This window comes from Rutidosis leptorrhynchoides, chromosome 4 (assembly GCF_046630445.1).
Source record: "Rutidosis leptorrhynchoides isolate AG116_Rl617_1_P2 chromosome 4, CSIRO_AGI_Rlap_v1, whole genome shotgun sequence".
Lineage (NCBI taxonomy): Eukaryota > Viridiplantae > Streptophyta > Magnoliopsida > Asterales > Asteraceae > Rutidosis > Rutidosis leptorrhynchoides.
In genome coordinates, this window is record NC_092336.1 from 402394586 (window position 1) to 402415536 (window position 20951).

Below are 20951 nucleotides of genomic sequence, written 5' to 3' on the forward strand. Positions count from 1 at the left end.
TCGTTACTGAGCAGGGTATTCAAGCTAACCCAAAGAAGATAGCGGCCATTGAAAGCATGACTGCGCCTAAGACGGTTAAAGAAGTGCAAAGTTTGACGGGTAATTTAGCCGCGTTAACGCGTTTCTTGTCCAAGGCCGCTGAAAGGAAATTACCATTTTTCAAAACTTTGAAAGGTTGCTTAAAGCAAAAAAGTTTTGTATGGACAAGTGAAGCTGAAACAGCGTTTCAGGAAATGAAGAAGTTGTTGAAAACATTGACTACGTTAACAGCACCTATTAAAGGGGAAACTCTTTACCTTTATATATTGGTGGCAAATGAAGCTTTTGGTTCAGTTTTAGTTGCGGAAAGGGATAAAATACAAAAGCCAGTGTATTTTGTCAACAAAGCTCTTGCGGGAAGCGAAATAAACTATGCACCCATTGAAAAATTTGTATACGCACTTATTTTAACATCGCGAAGGTTGAGGAGATATCTTCAAGGGCACCCAGTACATGTACTAACTAACATGCCAATCAAGCAAGTTTTAACAAAGCCAGAAATATCTGGTAGGCTTGCGTAGTGGGCAGTGGAGTTAGGCGCTTATGAAATCTCTTACCTTCTGCGCAATTTTATAAAAGGCCAAGTTTTGGCGGATTATCTTGCAGAAATGTCTGGTGAGCTAGAGGTAATTAATGAGCGAACAGAGTTAAAGCTAGTGCAAGGCGAGACATGGGATTTATTCACCGATGGAGCCTCACATGCAGAGGGTGCTGGTGCGGGTCTATTGTTAGCAAGCCCAAGCTGTGAAGAGCACACATACGCGTTACGTTTTAATTTTGAGGTAACAAATAATGAAGCTGAATATGAAGCATTGCTTGCGGGTTTAAATATCACGCATAAAATGAATGTCACCAAGTTGCGCGCTTTTACGGATTCGCAGCTAGTGGCAAATCAGTTTAGCGACGCTTTTGACGCACATGGCCCCTCAATGCAAAAATATTTGAAGTTGTTGCAAGAATCAGCTATGCGGTTTGAGCATTTTGAACTTGCACAAGTACCAAGGAATCAAAATAAGAAAGCGGATGTGTTAAGTTGGCTGCTTTGACATTTTCACACTTTCAAAAGCAAGTTTGGGTTGAGGAATTGCCAAGAAAATCCATAGATAATGATCTAATGGTGGCGTCTATTGACGAAGAACAACCAAACTGGATGGAACCAATTTTGCAGTATATCCGCAATAATGTTTTGCCAAGTGATAAACACGAGGCTCGTTTAGTTCGTGAGCGTGCACCAATATCATTCAAAATGATATTTTATATCGTAAGTCATATTGCGGCCCAATGATGCTGTGTGTTGGTCCGATCGAAGCCGAGATGATAGTCGATGAAGTTCACAATGGTTCTTGAGCATTACATTCAGGTTATAAAACTATTGCGGCGAAAATTATGCGGATGGGTTACTTTTGGCCATCCTTGTATCGCGATGTTGCAAAGATTGTTAAGCGTTGCAAGAGTTGCCAACGGTATCGCAGAATAGGATGTCAAGGCATGATATGATCCCTGTTAATTCGCCATGGTCATTTAACAAGTGGGCTATTGATATTGTAGGACCATTTCCCGCAGGTCCTGACAATGTCAAATTCCTAATTGTGGCAATTGACTATTTTACAAAATGGGTTAGGACTAAGGCGGTGCGCACTATCACTGGAGTACAAGTGCGTAATATTGTTTGGGAATATATTGTCTGTAGATTTGGCATTCCACGCGAATTAGTTAGCGATAACGACGCTCAAATAGCGAAAGATCCTTTTAAAACATGGTGCACTGATTTAAATATAGTTCAAAAGTTTACGTCAATGGCACATCCACAGGCTAATGGCTTGTGTGAAGTAACTAACCATGACATTGTAAGCGGTATTAAAAAACGGTTGTATGAAAAGCGCACTGGTTAGGTGGACGAGCTACCCAATGTATTATGGGCGCATCGCACTACTTTCAAGAAGAGCACAGGTGAAACACCCTCCAGTTTAGTATATGGTTCCAAAGCAGTTATACCCGCTGAAATTCTTGTGCCAACGCATAGAGTTGCTAACTTTGATGAAGAAGCAAATGACGAAGCTTTATGCGAAAACTTGAATTTAATAGAAGAGCGAAGATTAATGGCTGCTATCAGGGAGGCAAATAACAAACAGCAAATTGCCAAGTATTATAACAAAAGAGTGTGCATTGTCCTTTGATGTAGGCGAATGGGTATTGTGAGATAATGATGCGAGTATAGCAGAAAAACTTGGTAAATTGGGACCTAACTGGGAGGGTCCTTATAAAGTTGTTGCCATTAACGCGGCTGGATCATATAAACATGCAAACATAGAAGGGCGAAATCTCCCTAATGTGTGGCATGCTGCTTTGTTGAAGCGATATTATGCATAAATTTATAAAAATAAAGTGTTGGGTAACGCACATATGTATTCAAAGTGCAAAATGAGGTATAAAAACTGCAGTTGCTATTTTTCTATGTGTTTTTATTTTTATTTTTGCAAGTCTTGATCACACTTGTAAGAATATGTTGAATAGACACTTGTAAGAATACGCGAAAAGCTTGCTTGTGTTGGTAAAATTAATAATACTTCGCGGCATATTTACAGTTCATGGAATATTTTACAATATTTGGTTTCAGTATACTGGTATGTTTCGCGAAGGTTAAGTCGCGTAGTGATGACATTGCCCACTTACGCAGAAACTAATTATCGTGAAAGGATGTTAATTTCCTAGGTATTTGATTTTTCCATACCTAGATGCTTCGCGATGCTAATTAATTTCCTAAGGATCGTTTTGGCGGACTTAGAAGATTCATAACGTATAAAAATATACAAATACAGATTGTTTCGCGAAAGTACATACTTATTATGTGTACGATAATAATAGTTGAAAATTACAAAGGGCAAGTCTATGTTATGAATATTATTGATAAAGCGCTATATAAATATAAGTACTTGCAAAAAAATATATTAACAATGAAAATTTTATTAATAACAACGCAGAGATAGCTGCGTGCTAAAGTTACACAATACAATTTCATTCCTTAGATAAATCAAGCTTGATGATGTCATCTGCAGTGGCATCATCCTGCTCGCTTATCGCCGTTATTTTAGGGATGGGAATTTCCGCTATGTTTTCCCTTGCAACAGCAAACGCCTATTGAGCGTCTGTTACAGAGCATAAGCGGTCCCCTATTTCAGATGGCAGCGACTCTGGCAGAGGGCAGTGGATGGCAATTTGGTCCATGAATTCCACCCTCTCGCGCAATTGTAGCGCAACAGCATATGTTGAAGATTTTGCGAAAACAGGATGCGAGTTGAGTAATTTTCTTGACAACTCGGGCAGATGTTGGCGGAGCTTTGTAAATTCTATTTCCGCAGAGGATATAGCGGCTAGAGCGCTGTCTCGCTCTGAAGTCAGCTTCGCAACATCCTCCGTCAATGCTTTAACGGTTGCTTGAAGACTATTCTCCTTAACTACTGAGGCAGAAAGTTGCTGCTTTAGGTCTGCAGTAGCAGCTTTTACGGCGATAATTTCCGCAGAAAGATCAGAACAACACTTTTTGCTGTCTGCAACTTTGGCCTTTTCAGTAAAATACTTGGCCTTCTCGGCCTCAAGAACATTGAAAAACTGCTCTTGACGGCACATCATATCATAGGCGGAGTTAAACGCCAAATAGAAGTTCTGCACTAAGCAATTGTGTGCTTCTGGCGCAGGAAGCTTCGCGAATTCATGGCGAAGCTCATCAGGAATCGCCAGTTTCATCTGATGACGTTGATCTATTTAACGCCCCGTCCTAATCCATCCGGACGAAGTCCATATCGATTATAAACGATTCATAATAGTTGATTACATCGCGAGGTACTTGACCTCTAAATGATACATTTTACAAACATTGCATTTGTTTTTCAAAGACAAACTTTCATTACATCGAAAGTTGACAGCATGCATACCATTTTATAATATATCTAACTATAATTGACTTATTAATAATTTTGATGAACTCAACGACTCGAATGCAACGTCTTTTGAAACATGTCATGAATGACTCCAAGTAATATCTTTAAAATGAGCAATTGCACAGCGGAAGACTTCTTTCATACCTGAGAATAAACATGCTTTAAAGTGTTAACCAAAAGGTTGGTGAGTTCATTAGTTTAATATAAATAATCATTTCCATCATTCTAATAAACCACAAGATTTCATATTTCCATTTCTCATAAACATACGTCCCATGCATAAAGACAAAAATAATCAATCGTATGGATTGAACACCTGGTAACTGACATTCACAATATGCATATAAGAATATCCCCATCATTCCGGGATCCTCCTTCGGACATGATATTAATTTCGAAGTACTAAAGCATCCGGTACTTTGGATGGGGCTTGTTGGGCCCGATAGATCTATCTTTAGAGTTCGCGTCAATTAGGGTGTCTGTTCCCTAATTCTTAGATTACCAGACTTAATAAAAAGGGGCATATTCGGTTTAATAATCCAGTCATAGAATGTAGTTTTAAGTACTTGTGTCTATTTTGTAAAACAGTTATAAAAGCAGTGCATGTATTCTCAGTCCCAAAATATATATTGCGAAAGCATTTAAAAAGGGATTAATGAAACTCACGCATATAAATATTGTAAAACAGTTAATAAAGCATTTGCATGTATTCTCAGCCCAAAAATGTAAAGAGTAAAAGGGACAAATGAAACTCACCTAATGTATTTTGTAGTAAAAATACATAGAACGACATTGAACAAGTATAGGGTTGGCCTCGGATTCACGAACCTATATCATTTGTATATATATTAACACATATAACTGTAATCGAACAAAGTTGTATATATACTTATTATAACATATCGTTAAATGGTAACTTATTATTATGTATATATAATATATTAAAATTAATATTTATATTTATATAATGTGTTTACATTATTACTTATAATACTTTAAAATATTATTATGCACTATATGTAATTTAGTTATTGTTATAGTTAATAATATTTCATATAGAAATATAGTATGTAATATACTTTTGATATATAATTCTCTTTTGTTTGTAAAATTAATAATTATAATATAACTAAAGTAAAGATAATAATTCTAATAATTATATATAAAAATGATAGTTTTCCTAAAAAAATGATTCTCATAATATAGTTATAAAAATACGAACTTTTATTTTAATAATAATAATGATAATATAATTAATACTATTTATAATAATAATACTAATGTTAATGATAATAATAAAAATGTTAATATTAATACAAAGGTTTATAATGACAATAATCTTATTACTCAATTTCATACTAATAATGATACTAAAAATAATGATAGTTTTCAATCATATTAGTAATACTAACAATAACCTTAATGATAATACTAATAATAATAATAATAATAATAATAATAATAATAATAATAATAATAATAATTATAATAATAATAATAATAATAATAATAATAATAATAATAATAACAATCATAATAATAATAATAATTATACTAACAATAATAATAATAGTAATAATTAATAATTATAATGTTAATTGAAATGAAATAAAAATATATACCCTTTTAAAACTCTGTCTAAAAAGAATTGTCACTGGTGAGACTCGAACCCGCAACCTCCCGTTCACTCCTCAACACCCCCAACCATGGCTCCAGTACTGTTTTTCTTGAATTAAATCGTGGCTAACAGTATATAACCCATTATTCTGTTTCTAGTCCAATAACCAACCAAGATTTGGCCCAACAGGAGAAATAGACTAGATCTTGGCCCATGCTGCTTATAATTTAAAAAGGGCCCAACAAAGTGTGATCCATGAAATAATCTTGTGGTTTTTGGTTTGATTCTAAAACGAACGGCAGGAGTTGCAAAAGAAAATTCGTGGTCGTCATCATCATCTTCACAACCATTCGCGTTTCAACCTCACCATTCAAATTATTATCATCGTTATCATCTAATAACAAATCATCATCATTTCATTCGTCGATTAGCGGTTGTGGTAGTGGTTCATGGCAGCGGTGGAGTTCGATCAAAACAGCAAACTGGAACGACACAATAGCAGGTAGTAGTGAGTTATGGTATCGGGTGGCGATGGAGTGCTCTCGGACTGAAACAAAAACAAAACAGAGGATAGCAGCGAGTAGTTTAACCACGATGATGATGGTGGTTCTCGGTAGTGGAAGGTTGAGATGAAGAAGAGGGTGGTGATCGATTATCATGAAGGTGGTGGTGTTGTACTTTGTAGGTGATCTCGGTGGTGATGTTTGGTGGCGGTTTAGGGTGTTGTGAAGTTGAGGTTTTTGGTTTGAATAGAATCAGAGAAAAGTTACATCAACGATGGTTGTTTAGTTAGGTTGTGGGTTAAATACGAACATGAAATAGAAATATGACGGGTATCCGGAGATTTCCATGGTGATGATGGGTTAACAAGTGGGTTTTGCTATACAATGATGATGGTAACCGGAATAGTGAGTAGTAGCAAGAAATCTAATGGTTCGAAGGTGATTAAAAGGTTGATGGTTCTCATGACTGAAAATAGGAACGAGCCGTAGCAAGCATCGGTTGTTGATAACAATCAAGCAACATCAGTACACAAATGATGTTCGATGATTTTTGAGCTTAGCAACAGAAAGAAAAAGTAGAAGGAACCAAACTTACAAGAGTTCAATAGACATGGTGGCGGTTATGATAGAAAGTAGACGCAACAGCAATAAGAAAGTGGTCGCAGTTTGTTTGAATGATGGTCGAGGGATTCACGTAAGGAGATAGAATAATAGTGATGGTTGGTGATCGAAGAAATGAACAAAATAGTGTGTTATTCTTTGCTTGAATGACTAGAAACAAAAATATGACAGCAAAGAATTCGAATATAGTGGGGTGTTTGGTTTTTGTTAATTGAGAAAACAGAAGGAAGGAAAAGAAATTAATAAAATGGTGATTGTTACATGTGCATAAGAGCATATGTTTATATGATATAGATAGTGGGTTAGTTGCTTTGATGAGACAGATAAAAAGAATGATGGTGTGTTTAATTGTCATTCATGAAAAGCAAAAAAATAAAAAAATAAAATAATAATAATAATAATAACGTTTACTTATTCAAATCACGGGTACAAATTTAGAATAGGAACACATATAATATATTTATAAATATTAGTGAATTAGTTCAACAATCACTGTACAACAATCAATCCATGCACTGAATTCAACTTTTGAATAGTAAGTTGATAGGTATCTAAAAGGAACATGCCATAAAATTAGTCTCCATCTTTTACGGACTAATTTTCATACTCCGTTTTTTATCAGTGGCGGATAAAATATATTCGGAAAAATTTCATATTTTTTAATTAATTATATTTAATTATCTTAGTCATTATGACATAAAATTTGTTCATTAGTTATTAAATAAAAATTACATCAACTGTCCCTCCCATTTTTGAGTAAAATATAAAAAGTGTTAAAATTATATAACTAGATCCTAAATACATTTTTAGTAAGCCTAAAATTTATAGAACTCATTTTCGAATCACCGTTTATTTTAAAACTACATAAGTTTAAATTTAACTTGCTTAATATCAATCGAAACATCAAACGAGTATTACAATCATTTAATATTTATTTTTAATATACTTTATTTATATATAGAGATATATTTTAAATAATAATTATTATAATATCATATTTTTATTTTATTAATCTTTAATAACAACAACATATAATACTTCAAATTATATTTCGAATTATTATTTATATATACATACACACATATCAGTTTACAATTAATTGTTCGTGAATCGTCGAGCACAGTCAAAGGGTAATTGATTACATGAATATAGATTTCAAAACTTTCGAGACTCAACGTTACAAATTTTGCTTATCATGTCAGAAACATATAAAGATTAAAGTTTAAATTTGATCAGAAATTTCCGGGTCATCACAGTACTTACCCGTTAAAGAAATTTCGTCCCGAAATTTGAGTGAGGTGGTCATGGTTAACAATAAAAATGTTTTCATGACGAATATGAGTTGATAAATAGAGTTTTATCATCATTGAGTAATATGGATAAAATGATTCGATTACTCGAAGCGTATGAATGAAGTTATCACAAAAGAGTGAAACGAAGAAATAAAGATTCGTCTTAACCTTTGACGTAGTTATGCTTGAATTTAGAAAAATAAGGTGTGTCTTAACTTTTGACGTGGTCTTAGTTGAATTTCGAAATTCAAGGGATTTAAGAAAATCTTCGAAATATAAAAGATTTGATTCTTCGGCGAGTAAGGAAATTAAGATCTCTATAATTAAATGCGATCATCTGTCTCGATTGCTTTGTCTGGTATTTCCATTAAAAATTAACTTCTTCCGTTCCATTGTTCTCATCATTCCTATACTTTCTTTCTTAGTTCATACATCCAGAAGATTGTGAAAATACTTAATCCCATTCTAATTCTTGATATTTTTGAAATGTCCCGTTCTTATTGATTAAAAACGTTCCATATTAATTGATTTCGTTGCGAGGTTTTGACCTCTATATGAGACGTTTTTCAAAGACTGCATTCATTTTTAAAACAAACCATAACCTTTATTTCATAAATAAAGGTTTAAAAAGCTTTACGTAGATTATCAAATAATGATAATCTAAAATATCCTGTTTACACACGACCATTACATAATGGTTTACAATACAAATATGTTACATCGAAATCAGTTTCTTGAATGCAGTTTTTACACAATATCATACAAACATGGACTCCAAATCTTGTCCTTATTTTAGTATGCAACAGCGGAAGCTCTTAGTATTCACCTGAGAATAAACATGCTTTAAACGTCAACAAAAATGTTGGTGAGTTATAGGTTTAACCTATATATATCAAATCGTAACAATAGACCACAAGATTTCATATTTCAATACACATCCCATACATAGAGATAAAAATCATTCATATGGTGAACACCTGGTAACCGACATTAACAAGATGCATATATAAGAATATCCCCATCATTTCGGGACACCCTTCGGATATGATATAAATTTCGAAGTACTAAAGCATTCGGTACTTTGGATGGGGTTTGTTAGGCCCAATAGATCTATCTTTAGTATTCGTGTCAATTAGGGTGTCTGTTCCCTAATTCTTAGATTACCAGACTTAATAAAAAGGGGCATATTCGATTTCGATAATTCAACCATAGAATGTAGTTTCACGTACTTGTGTCTATTTTGTAAATCATTTATAAAACCTGCATGTATTCTCATCCCAAAAATATTAGATTTTAAAAGTGGGACTATAACTCACTTTCACAGATTTTTACTTTGTCGGGAAGTAAGACTTGGCTACTGGTTGATTCTCGAACCTATAACAATATATACATATATATCAAAGTATGTTCAAAATATATTTACAACACTTTTAATATATTTTGATGTTTTAAGTTTATTAAGTCAGCTGTCCTCGTTAGTAACCTACAACTAGTTGTCCACAGTTAGATGTACAGAAATAAATCGATAAATATTATCTTGAATCAATCCACGACCCAGTGTATACGTATCTCAGTATTGATCACAACTCAAACTATATATATTTTGGAATCAACCTCAACCCTGTATAGCTAACTCCAACATTCACATATAGAGTGTCTATGGTTGTTCCGAAATATATATAGATGTGTCGACATGATAGGTTGAAACATTGTATACGTGTCTATGGTATCTCAAGATTACATAATATACAATACAAGTTGATTAAGTTATGGTTGGAATAGATTTGTTACCAATTTTCACGTAGCTAAAATGAGAAAAATTATCCAATCTTGTTTTACCCATAACTTCTTCATTTTAAATCCGTTTTGAGTGAATCAAATTGCTATGGTTTCATATTGAACTCTATTTTATAAATACAAACAGAAAAAGTATAGGTTTATAGTCAGAAAAATAAGTTACAAGTCATTTTTGTAAAGGTAGTCATTTTAATCGAAAGAACGACGTCTAGATGACCATTTTAGAAAACATACTTCCACTTTGAGTTTAACCATAATTTTTGGATATAGTTTCATGTTCATAATAAAAATCATTTTCCCAGAATAATAACTTTTAAATCAAAGTTTATCATAGTTTTTAATTAACTAACCCAAAACAGCCCGCGGAGTTACTACGACGGCGTAAATCCGGTTTTACGGTGTTTTTCGTGTTTCCAGGTTTTAAATCATTAAGTTAGCATATCATATAGATATAAAACATGTGTTTAGTTGATTTTAAAAGTCAAGTTAGAAGGATTAACTTTTATTTGCTAAAAAGTTTAGAATTAACTAAACTATGTTCTAGTGATTACAAGTTTAAACCTTCGAATAAGATAGCTTTATATGTATGAATCGAATGATGTTATGAACATCATTACTACCTCAAGTTCCTTGGATAAACCTACCAGAAATGAGAAAAATATATCTAGCTTCAAAGGATCCTTGGATGGCTTGAAAGTTCTTGAAGCATAATCATAACACGAAAACAATTTCAAGTAAGATTTCCACTCGAAATAAGATTGTTATAGTTATAGAAATTGAATTAAAGTTTGAATATGATTATTACCTTGTATTAGAAAGATAACCTACTGTAAGTAACAAAGGTTTCTTGATCTTGGATGATTACTTGGAATGGATTTAGAAAACTTGGAAGTAAACTTGCAATCTTGGAAGTATTCTTGATTTTATGAAACTAGAACTTTTGGAATTTAGGAAGAACACTTAGAACTTGAAGATAGAACTTGAGATAGATCAATTAGATGAAAAAAATTGAAGAATGAAAGTGTTTGTAGGTGTTTTTGGTCGTTGGTGTATGGATTAGATATAAAGGATATGTAATTTTGTTTTCATGTAAATAAGTCATGAATGATTACTCATATTTTTGTAATTTTATGAGATATTTCATGCTAGTTGCTAAATGATGGTTCCCACATTTGTTAGGTGACTCACATGGGCTGTTAAGAGCTGATCATTGGAGTGTATATACCAATAGTACATACATCTAAAAGCTGTGTATTGTACGAGTACGAATACGGGTGCATACAAGTAGAATTGTTGATGAAACTGAACGAGGATGTAATTGTAAGAATTTTTGTTAAGTAGAAGCATTTTGATAAGTGTCTTGAAGTCTTTCAAAAGTGTATGAATACATATTAAAACACTACATGTATATACATTTTAACTGAGTCGTTAAGTCATCGTTAGTCGTTACATGTAAATGTTGTTTTGAAACCTTTAGGTTAACGATCTTGTTGAATGTTGTTAACCCATTGTTTATTATAACAAATGAGATATTAAATTGTTATATTATCATGATATTATGATATATAATATATCTTAGTATGATATATATACAGTTAAATGTCGTTACAACGATACTCGTTACATATATGTCTCGTTTCGAAATCATTAAGTTAGTAGTCTTATATTTACATATGTATTTCATTGTTAATACACTTAATAATATATTTACTTATCATTTAACATAATTAACCAAGTGTATCAATATCTTAATATGATTCATATGTACCTAGTAAGACGTTGTTATAACGATAATCGTTATATATATCGTTTTCGAGTTTCTTAAATTAATAGTCTCATTTTTATGTATATAACTCATTGTTAAAATACCTAATGAGATACATACTTATAATAAAATCATGTTAACTATATATATAACCATATATATGTCATCGTATAGTTTTTACAAGTTTTAACGTTCGTGAATCACCGGTCAACTTGGGTGGTCAATTGTCTATATGAAACCTATTTCAATTAATCAAGTCTTAACAAGTTTGATTGCTTAACATGTTGGAAACACTTAATCATGTAAATAACAATTTCATTTAATATATATATAAACATGGAAAAGTTCGGGTCACTACAGTACCTACCCGTTAAATAAATTTCGTCCCGAAATTTTAAGCAGTTGGAGGTGTTGACGTATCTTCTGGAAATAAATGCTGGTATTTCTTCTTCATCTGATCTTCACACTCCCAGGTGAACTCGGGTCCTCTACGAGCATTCCATCGAACCTTAACAATCGGTATCTTATTTTGTTTAAGTCTCTTAACCTCACGATCCATTATTTCGACGGGTTTTTCAATGAATTGAAGTTTTTCATTGATTTAGATTTCGTCCAACGGAATAGTGAGATCTTCTTTAGCAAAACATTTCTTCAAATTTGAGACGTGGAAAGTGTTATGTACAGTCGCGAGTTATTGAGGTAGCTCCAGTTGGTAAGCTACTGGTCCGACACGATCTATAATCTTGAATGGTCCAATGTACCTTGGATTTAGTTTCCCCCGTTTACCAAATCGAACAACGCCTTTCCAAGGTGAAACCTTAAGCATGACCATTTCTCCAATTTCAAACTCTATATCTTTTCTTTTACTGTCCACGTAGCTCTTTTGTCGACTCTGGGCGGTTTTCAATCTTTGTTGAATTTGGATGATTTTCTCGGTAGTTTCTTGTATTATCTCCGGATCCATAATCTGTCTATCCCTCACTTCACTCCAACAAATCGGAGACCTGCACTTTCTAACATAAAGTGCTTCAAACGGCGCCATCTCAATGCTTGAATGGTAGCTGTTGTTGTAGAAAAATTCTGCTAACGGTAGATGTCGATCCCAACTGTTTCCGAAATCAATAACACAAGCTCGTAGCATGTCTTCAAGCGTTTGTATCGTCCTTTTGCTCTGCCCATAAGTTTGTAGATGATAGGCAGTACTCATGTCTAGACGAGTTCCCAATGCTTGCTGTAATGTCTGCCAGAATCTTGAAATAAATCTGCCATCCCTATCAGAGATAATAGAGATTGGTATTCCATGTCTGAAGACGACTTCCTTCAAATACAGTCGTGCTAACTTCTCCATCTTGTCATCTTCTCTTATTGGCAGGAAGTATGCAGACTTGGTGAGACGATCAACTATTACCCAAATAGTATCATAACCACTTGCAGTCCTTGGCAATTTAGTAATGAAATCCATGGTAATGTTTTCCCATTTCCATTCCGGGATTTCAGGTTGTTGTAGTAGACCTGATGGTTTCTGATGTTCAGCTTTGACCTTAGAACACGTCAAACATTCTCCTACATATTTAGCAATATCGGCTTTCATACCTGGCCACCAAAAATGTTTCTTAAGATCCTTGTACATCTTCCCCGTTCCAGGATGTATTGAGTATCTGGTTTTATGAGCTTCTCTAAGTACCATTTCTCTCATATCTCCAAATTTTGGTACCCAAATTCTTTCAGCCCTATACCGGGTTCCGTCTTCTCAAATATTAAGTTGCTTCTCCGATCCTTTGGGTATTTCATCCTTTAAATTTCCCTCTTTTAAAACTCCTTGTTGCGCCTCCTTTATTTGAGTAGTAAGGTTAGTGTGAATCATTATATTCATAGATTTTACTCGAATGGGTTCTCTGTCCTTCCTGCTCAAGGCGTCGGCTACCACATTTGCCTTCCCCGGGTGGTAACGAATCTCAAAGTCGTAATCATTCAACAATTCAATCCACCTACGCTGCCTCATATTCAGTTGTTTCTGATTAAATATGTACTGAAGACTTTTGTGGTCGGTATATATAATACTTTTGACCCCATATAAGTAGTGCCTCCAAGTCTTTAATGCAAAAACAACCGCGCCTAATTCCAAATCATGCGTCGTATAATTTTGCTCGTGAATCTTCAATTGTCTAGACGCATAAGCAATCACCTTCGTCCGTTGCATTAATACACAACCGAGACCTTACTTTGATGCGTCACAATAAATCACAAAATCATCATTCCCTTCAGGCAATGACAATATAGGTGCCGTAGTTAGCTTTTTCTTTAATAATTGAAACGCCTTCTCTTGTTCATCCTTCCATTCAAATTTCTTCCCTTTATGCGTTAATGCAGTCAAGGGTTTTGCTATTTTGGATAAATCTTGGATGAATCTTCTGTAGTAACCAGCCAATCCTAAAAATTGACGTATATGCTTCGGAGTTTTTAGGGTTTCCCACTTTTCAACGGTTTCGATCTTTGCCAGATCCACCTGGATACCTTCTTTGTTCACTATGTGACCGAGGAATTGAACTTCTTCCAACCAAAATGCACACTTTGAAAACTTAGCGTACAGTTTTTCTTTCCTCAATACTTCTAGCACTTTTCTCAAATGTTCTTCGTGCTCTTGATCATTCTTTGAGTAAATAAGTATGTCATCGATGAAAATAATGACAAACTTGTCAAGATATGGCCCACACACTAAGTTCATAAGGTCTATGAACACAGCTGGTGCGTTAGTCAATCCAAACGGCATAACCATAAACTCGTAATGACCATAACGCGTCCTAAAAGCAGTTTTTGGAATATCATCCTCCTTTACTTGCATTTGATGATATCCAGAATGTAAATCGATCTTCGAATAAACCGACGAGCCTTGTAGTTGATCAAATAAGTCATCAATTCTTGGCAGTGGATAACAGTTTTCGATGGTAAGTTTGTTCAACTCTCTGTAGTCAATACACAACCTAAATGTACCATCCTTCTTCTTGACAAACAAAACAGGAGCTCCCCATGGTGATGTGCTTGGTCGAATGAAACCACGTTCTAATAGTTCTTGCAGTTGGCTTTGCAGTTCTTTCGTCTCGCTGGGTGCGAGTCTATAAGGAGCACGAGCTATTGGTGCAGCTCCTGGTACAAGATCTATTTGAAATTCAACAGATCGATGTGGAGGTAGTCCCGGTAATTCTTTCGAAAATACATCGGGAAATTCTTTTGCGACGGGAACATCATTGATGCTCTTTTCTTCAGTTTGTACTTTCTCGACGTGTGCTAGAACAGCATAGCAACCTTTTCTTATTAGTTTTTGTGCCTTCAAATTACTAATAAGATGTAGCTTCATGTTGCCCTTTTCTCCGTACACCATTAAGGGTTCTCCTTCTTCTCGTACAATGCGAATTGCATTTTTATAACATACGATCTCTGCTTTCGCCTTCTTCAGCTAGTCCATGCCAACTATTACATCAAAACTCCCTAACTCTACTGGTATCAAATCAATCTTAAATATTTTGCTACCCAGTTTAATTTCTTGATTCCGGCATATATTATCTGCTGAAATTAATTTACCGTTTGCTAATTCGAGTAAAAATTTACTATCCAAAGGCGTCAATGGATAACTTAATTTAGCACAAAAATCTCTACTCATATAGCTTCTATCTGCACCCAAATCAAATAAAACGTAAGCAGATTTATTGTCAATAAGAAACGTACCCGTAACAAGCTCCGGGTCTTCCTGTGCCTCTGCCGCATTAATATTGAAAACTCTTCTGCGGCCTTGTCCATTCGTGTTCTCCTGGTTCGGGAAATTTCTAATAATGTGGCCCGGTTTTCCACATTTATAACAAACTACATTGGCATAACTTGCTCCGACACTACTTGCTCCGCCATTACTCGTTCCGACACCATTTGTTCCTTTCGTTCTGTTAACCACTGGTCCGTAGACCTCACACTTCACCGCGCTATGACCATTTCTTTTCCACTTGTTGCAAAATTTGGTGCAGAACCCCGAGTGATACTTTTCACACCTTTGGCATAGCTGCTTCTGATTGTTGTTGTTGTTGCGGTTGTTATTGTTGTTGGGATGATTGTTGTAGTTGATGCTGTTGTTGTTGTTGTTGTTGTTGTTGTTATTGTTGTTGTTGTTGGGCCGTTTGTTGTAGTTGCGATTGATGTTGCGATTGTTGGGATAATTGTTGCGATTATTATTGTAATTGCTGTTGTTGTTGTTGTATTGGTGATTCTTATCACCGTTTTCCTCCCACTTTCTTTTGACTTGCTTCACATTGGCCTCTTCAGCCGTCTGTTCTTTAATTCTTTCCTCAATCTGGTTCACTAGTTTGTGAGCCATTCTACATGCCTGTTGTATGGAGGCGGGCTCGTGTGAACTTATATCTTCTTGGATTCTTTCCGGTAATCCTTTCACAAATTCGTCGATCTTCTCTTCCTCATCTTCGAACGCTCCCGGACACAATAGGCACAATTCTGTTAATCGTCTTTCGTACGTGGTAATATCAAATCCTTGGGTTCGTAACCCTCTAAGTTCTGTATTGAGCTTATTGACCTCGGTTCTGGGACGGTACTTCTCGTTCATCAAGTGCTTGAATGCTGACCACGGTAGTGCGTACGCATGATAATGCTAAAAACGAACATATATTTCATAGCATTATTCCTCAAGAAAGACAAGCTTTTAGTTGCAATTGTTCTATTTACAAGTGATATTCGTTTAAATAATAAAAGGTGAAGACAAAAGACAGATTTGACGAATTGAAGACGCAAACGACCAAAAAGCTCAAAAGAACAAAATACAATCAAAGAGGTTCCAATTATTGATAAGAAACGTCTCGAAATTACAAGAGTACAAGATTCAAAATGCAAAGTACAAGATATTAAATTTTACGCAAGGACGTTCGAAAATTTGGAACCGAGACCAGAGTCAATTCTCAACGCTCGACGCAACGGACTAAAAATTACAAGTCAACTATGCACATGAATATAATATAATATATAATTAATTCTTAAAATTAATATATATATTATATTATATTATAAAACCGTCGGCAGAAGAAGACAACCAAATGTGAGCCTCCCCAGCTGGCCATGCGATCGCATGGCCTTGAAGAGCAAAGCTCATGCGATCGCATGAGCCCCTTTTCCAGATCACAGGCCTGTAAAAATCGAGCTTTGGTGCACCATTTTTCAATATATATCAATCTCTCTATCTATATACGTAGTATATATTTATATTTATATTTTAATTTTAATTTTAATTTTAATTCTAATAATAAGGGTATGTTAGCGAATGTTGTAAGGGTGTAAGTCGAAATTCTGTCCGTGTAACGCTATGCTATTTTTAATCATTGTAAGTTATGTTCAACCTTTTTAATTTAATGTCTCGTAGCTAAGTTATTATTATGCTTATTTAATCCGAAGTAATCATGATGTTGAGCTAAAAATATTAAAATTGGGTAATTGGGCTTTGTACCATAATTGGGGTTTGGACAAAAGAACGACACTTGTGGAAATTAGACTATGGGCTATTAATGGGCTTTATATTTGTTTAACTAAATGATAGTTTGTTAATGTTAATATAAAGATTTACAATTGGGCGTCCCTATAAATAACCATTTACACTCGATCGGACACGATGGGCGGGGTATTTATATGTACGAATAATCGTTCATTTAACCGGACACGGGAATGGATTAATAGCCACTAGAATTATTAAAACAGGGGTGAAATTATGTACAAGGACACTTGGCGTAATTGATAACAAAGTATTAAAACCTTGGGTTACATTCAGTCGACATCCTGGTGTAATTATTAAACAAAGTATTAAAATCTTGTTACAATTTAAGTCCCCAATTAGTTGGAATATTTAACTTCGAGTATAAGGATAATTTGACGAGGACACTTACACTTTATATTTATGACTGATGGACTGTTATGGACAAAAACCAGACGGACATATTAAATAATCCAGGACAAAGGACAATTAACCCATGGGCATAAAACTAAAATCAACACGTCAAACATCATGATTACGGAAGTTTAAATAAGCATAATTCTTTTATTTCATATTTAATTTCCTTTATTTTATATTTAATTGCACTTTAAATTATTGCACTTTTATTTATTGTTATTATATTTAATTGCAATTTTAATTATCGTACTTTTTAATTATCGCAAGTTTATTTTATCGCACTTTTATTTATCGCAATTTCATTATCGTTATTTACTTTACGCTTTAAATTAAGTCTTTTATTTATTTAATATTTTACATTTTGTTTTAACTGCGACTAAAGTTTTAAAATCGACAAACCGGTCATTAAACGGTAAAAATCCCCCTTTAAAATAATAATATTACTTATATATATATATTCGTATTTTTATAAATTAAACTAATATAGCGTTAAGCTTTGATTAAAAGATTTTCCCTGTGGAACGAACCGGACTTACTAAAAACTACACTACTGTACGATTAGGTACACTGCCTATAAGTGTTGTAGCAAGGTTTAAGTATATCCATTCTATAAATAAATAAATATCTTGTGTAAAATTGTATCGTATTTAATAGTATTTCCTGCTAAAATTTAATAGTATTTTATACCCCTTAGCTTTCACACATCAAGTTTTTGGCGCCGCTGCCGGGGAATCGCCGAAGCGAAACGCCACACATATAAAAAAAATACGCTTTTGTAAAAATACGTTTTAAATATTCGAAAATATAAAAAGAAAACAAAAATATAAATATTTTTAAGAGTTTGTTAAATATTTAAGTTTTATAAAGTTTCTTTATTTTTATTTTTAAGTTTGTAAAAATATAAATTTTATTTAAATATTTTGTATTTATTTAAAATAGAAAAATCAAAACAGCAAAACAGAAAAAAAAAATATAAAAAACATACTCTGCCCGATCACTGTTGCAGCCCAGAGCCTGGCCCAATTTCGCAAGCCATGCGATCGCATGGAAAATCAACTAACACCTTATGCGATCGCATGAGGTGATTTGACAGGCCTGGTAACCTCAGCCGCCTGTTTAGGGTTTTAATTAATATATAATTATTATTATTATAACCCTAATTAGGGTTTAATTTTTAATTATTAATTTAGTTTTTATTATTAATTTGTATTATTTAGTTTAATTAGTTTAATTAAATTATAAAATTAATAGTTTTATAAAATAAATAATATAAAAATAATATTTTTATAAAAATTGTACTTTTTACAACTTTTAGTATATTTTTATATTTTGTCCCTTTTTAATTGTTTTAGCGTAACTTTTGTATTTTTCGCTCGTATTTAGTTTTAAGACATAGTTTTTGCCATAGTTATTTTTAGATTTTTAGGCTCTGCCGTAAAATTCCTTAAGTGCTTTTTCTTTAGACTAAGATATAGGTGCTTTAGAATTTTGCAACGCCTTTTTAAGTTTTAATTCCTTTTTAAGATATTGCCATTTGGGATATACTTTTACTTGTAAGCTTTAATATTTTTAGACACCTTTTACCTATGTATCAATTATCATTCAAATTAGTAATCTCAATTTGCGATTATAATTTTAAGTTAGTGATAGTAATAAGGTTGGGTTAGTCGAGTTTTTTTTAAAGTTTTATAGTCATTTTTTTTTCTTCTTTCTTATTTTTCGACGCCTTTTATTTTTCAACCCTTTTTATTTTTCGACCTTTTTCGACGCGCTCTTTTTCTTTCTTATTTATCGTCATTCTAGTTTTTAGGACTTAGAATTTTTTTCTACTTCTTATCTATACTTCTTAAAATTACGAAAATTTATTTTAAGTGGTTAAATTGATAGACATCAAAATTTTCTGGTTCGTAGTAATAGTTGGATTTGTACGTGGACCGGGTTATTGGAGCTAAACAGTCCTCAATTATATTGAGACCAAATGAATCCTGCCCCTTTGCTGCATCTTTTGGCTATTCGAAACGTGGGCAAAATCAGAAAAGTCTATTAATTGGATAACTTATATAATTTTTTCTTTCCTTTTAAAAACTAAAAGGATATTCAGTGAATGCACCGAGCAAGACGTTCACCACCTTTTGTACGTTCACTACCTGTAACTCGATCAAGACATCTAGCAAATATTACAGCCGTTGATTTTTCTTTAGAATCGTCATCCAGTCGACCAAGTACTCCAATTCAAATTTTCGATAATCCATTTTTTGAACCCGACCTCACAATTGAGAATCCGGATAATATTCAGGGACAATTCATAGATCCTGAACCATTAAATTTTCCTCCGGAACCACCAATCATTCAAACAGAGATTGTTGAGGAATGAACCATTAAATCAGAATCCTCTAGTGATTCGGATTCAACAAATTCAATCATGGAAAATCTGGAACCTTTAAGTATGGAAGACCGAATGAGAGCTAAACGCACTGGCCAAGGTCACGCAATTACTCATCCTGACATTAATGCGCCAGATTATGAAATCAAAGGACAAATTCTACATATGGTGACTAATCAATGCCAATTTAGTGGTGCGCCGAAGGAAGATCCAAATGAACATCTTCGTACCTTTAATAGGATCTGCACACTATTTAAAATAAGAGAAGTTGAGGATGAACAGATATATCTCATGTTATTTCCCTGGACTTTAAAGGGAGAAGCTAAAGATTGGTTGGAATAGTTACCTGAAGGGGCGATCGATACATGGGACGTTTTAGTTGAAAAATTTCTTAAACAATTCTTTCCGGCATCTAAAGCCGTAAGACTTCAAGGAGAAATTGTTACGTTCACACAGAAACCGAATGAAACTCTATATGAGGCGTGGACAAGATTTGGAAAGTTATTAAGAGGATGTCCGCAACATGGTTTAGACACCTGTCAAATAGTACAAATATTCTACCAAGGATGCGACATCACTACAAGGAAAGACATAGATATTGCAGCTGGTGGTTCCATTATGAAGAAAACCGAAACTGATGCTTATAAAATTATTGATAACACTGCTTCCCACTCACATGAGTGGCACCAAGAAAAAGATATCGTTAGATCATCTAAAGCAGCTAGAGCCGATTCTAGCCATGACTTAGATTCCATTTCTGCAAAGATAGATGCTGTCGAGAGACGAATGGAAAAGATGACTAAAGATATCCACTCAATACGAATTAGTTGTGAGCAGTGTGGAGGACCACATTTGACAAAAGATTGTCTCAGTATTGAATTAACAATGGAACAAAGAGAGAATGTTTCATATCTAAACCAAAGGCCTGGAAATAATTATCAGAATAATTATCAACCGCCAAGATCGATTTACAATCAAAATCAGAATTATAATCGAAATATTCCATACAACAACCAACAAGGTCCTAGCAATCAACAAGTATCTAACAATACTTACAACTAGC

At 33.8% G+C, this 20951-nt stretch overlaps 2 protein-coding genes across 2 annotated transcripts; both read left to right on the top strand.

Annotated features, from left to right (window-relative positions):
• Window positions 1-647: 647 nt before the first annotated feature.
• On the top strand, window positions 648-1085 carry LOC139841958 (uncharacterized). Its single transcript, XM_071832143.1, has one exon. It carries the CDS (start codon window positions 648-650, stop codon window positions 1083-1085), a length of 438 nt encoding a protein of 145 aa, XP_071688244.1.
• A 432-nt stretch (window positions 1086-1517) lies between these two features.
• LOC139841959 (uncharacterized) lies at window positions 1518-2409 on the top strand. Its single transcript, XM_071832144.1, has 4 exons — window positions 1518-1725; window positions 1819-1926; window positions 2029-2182; window positions 2253-2409. The coding sequence occupies exons 1-4, from the start codon at window positions 1518-1520 to the stop codon at window positions 2407-2409; spliced, it is 627 nt and encodes a 208-aa protein (XP_071688245.1).
• Window positions 2410-20951: the final 18542 nt, after the last annotated feature.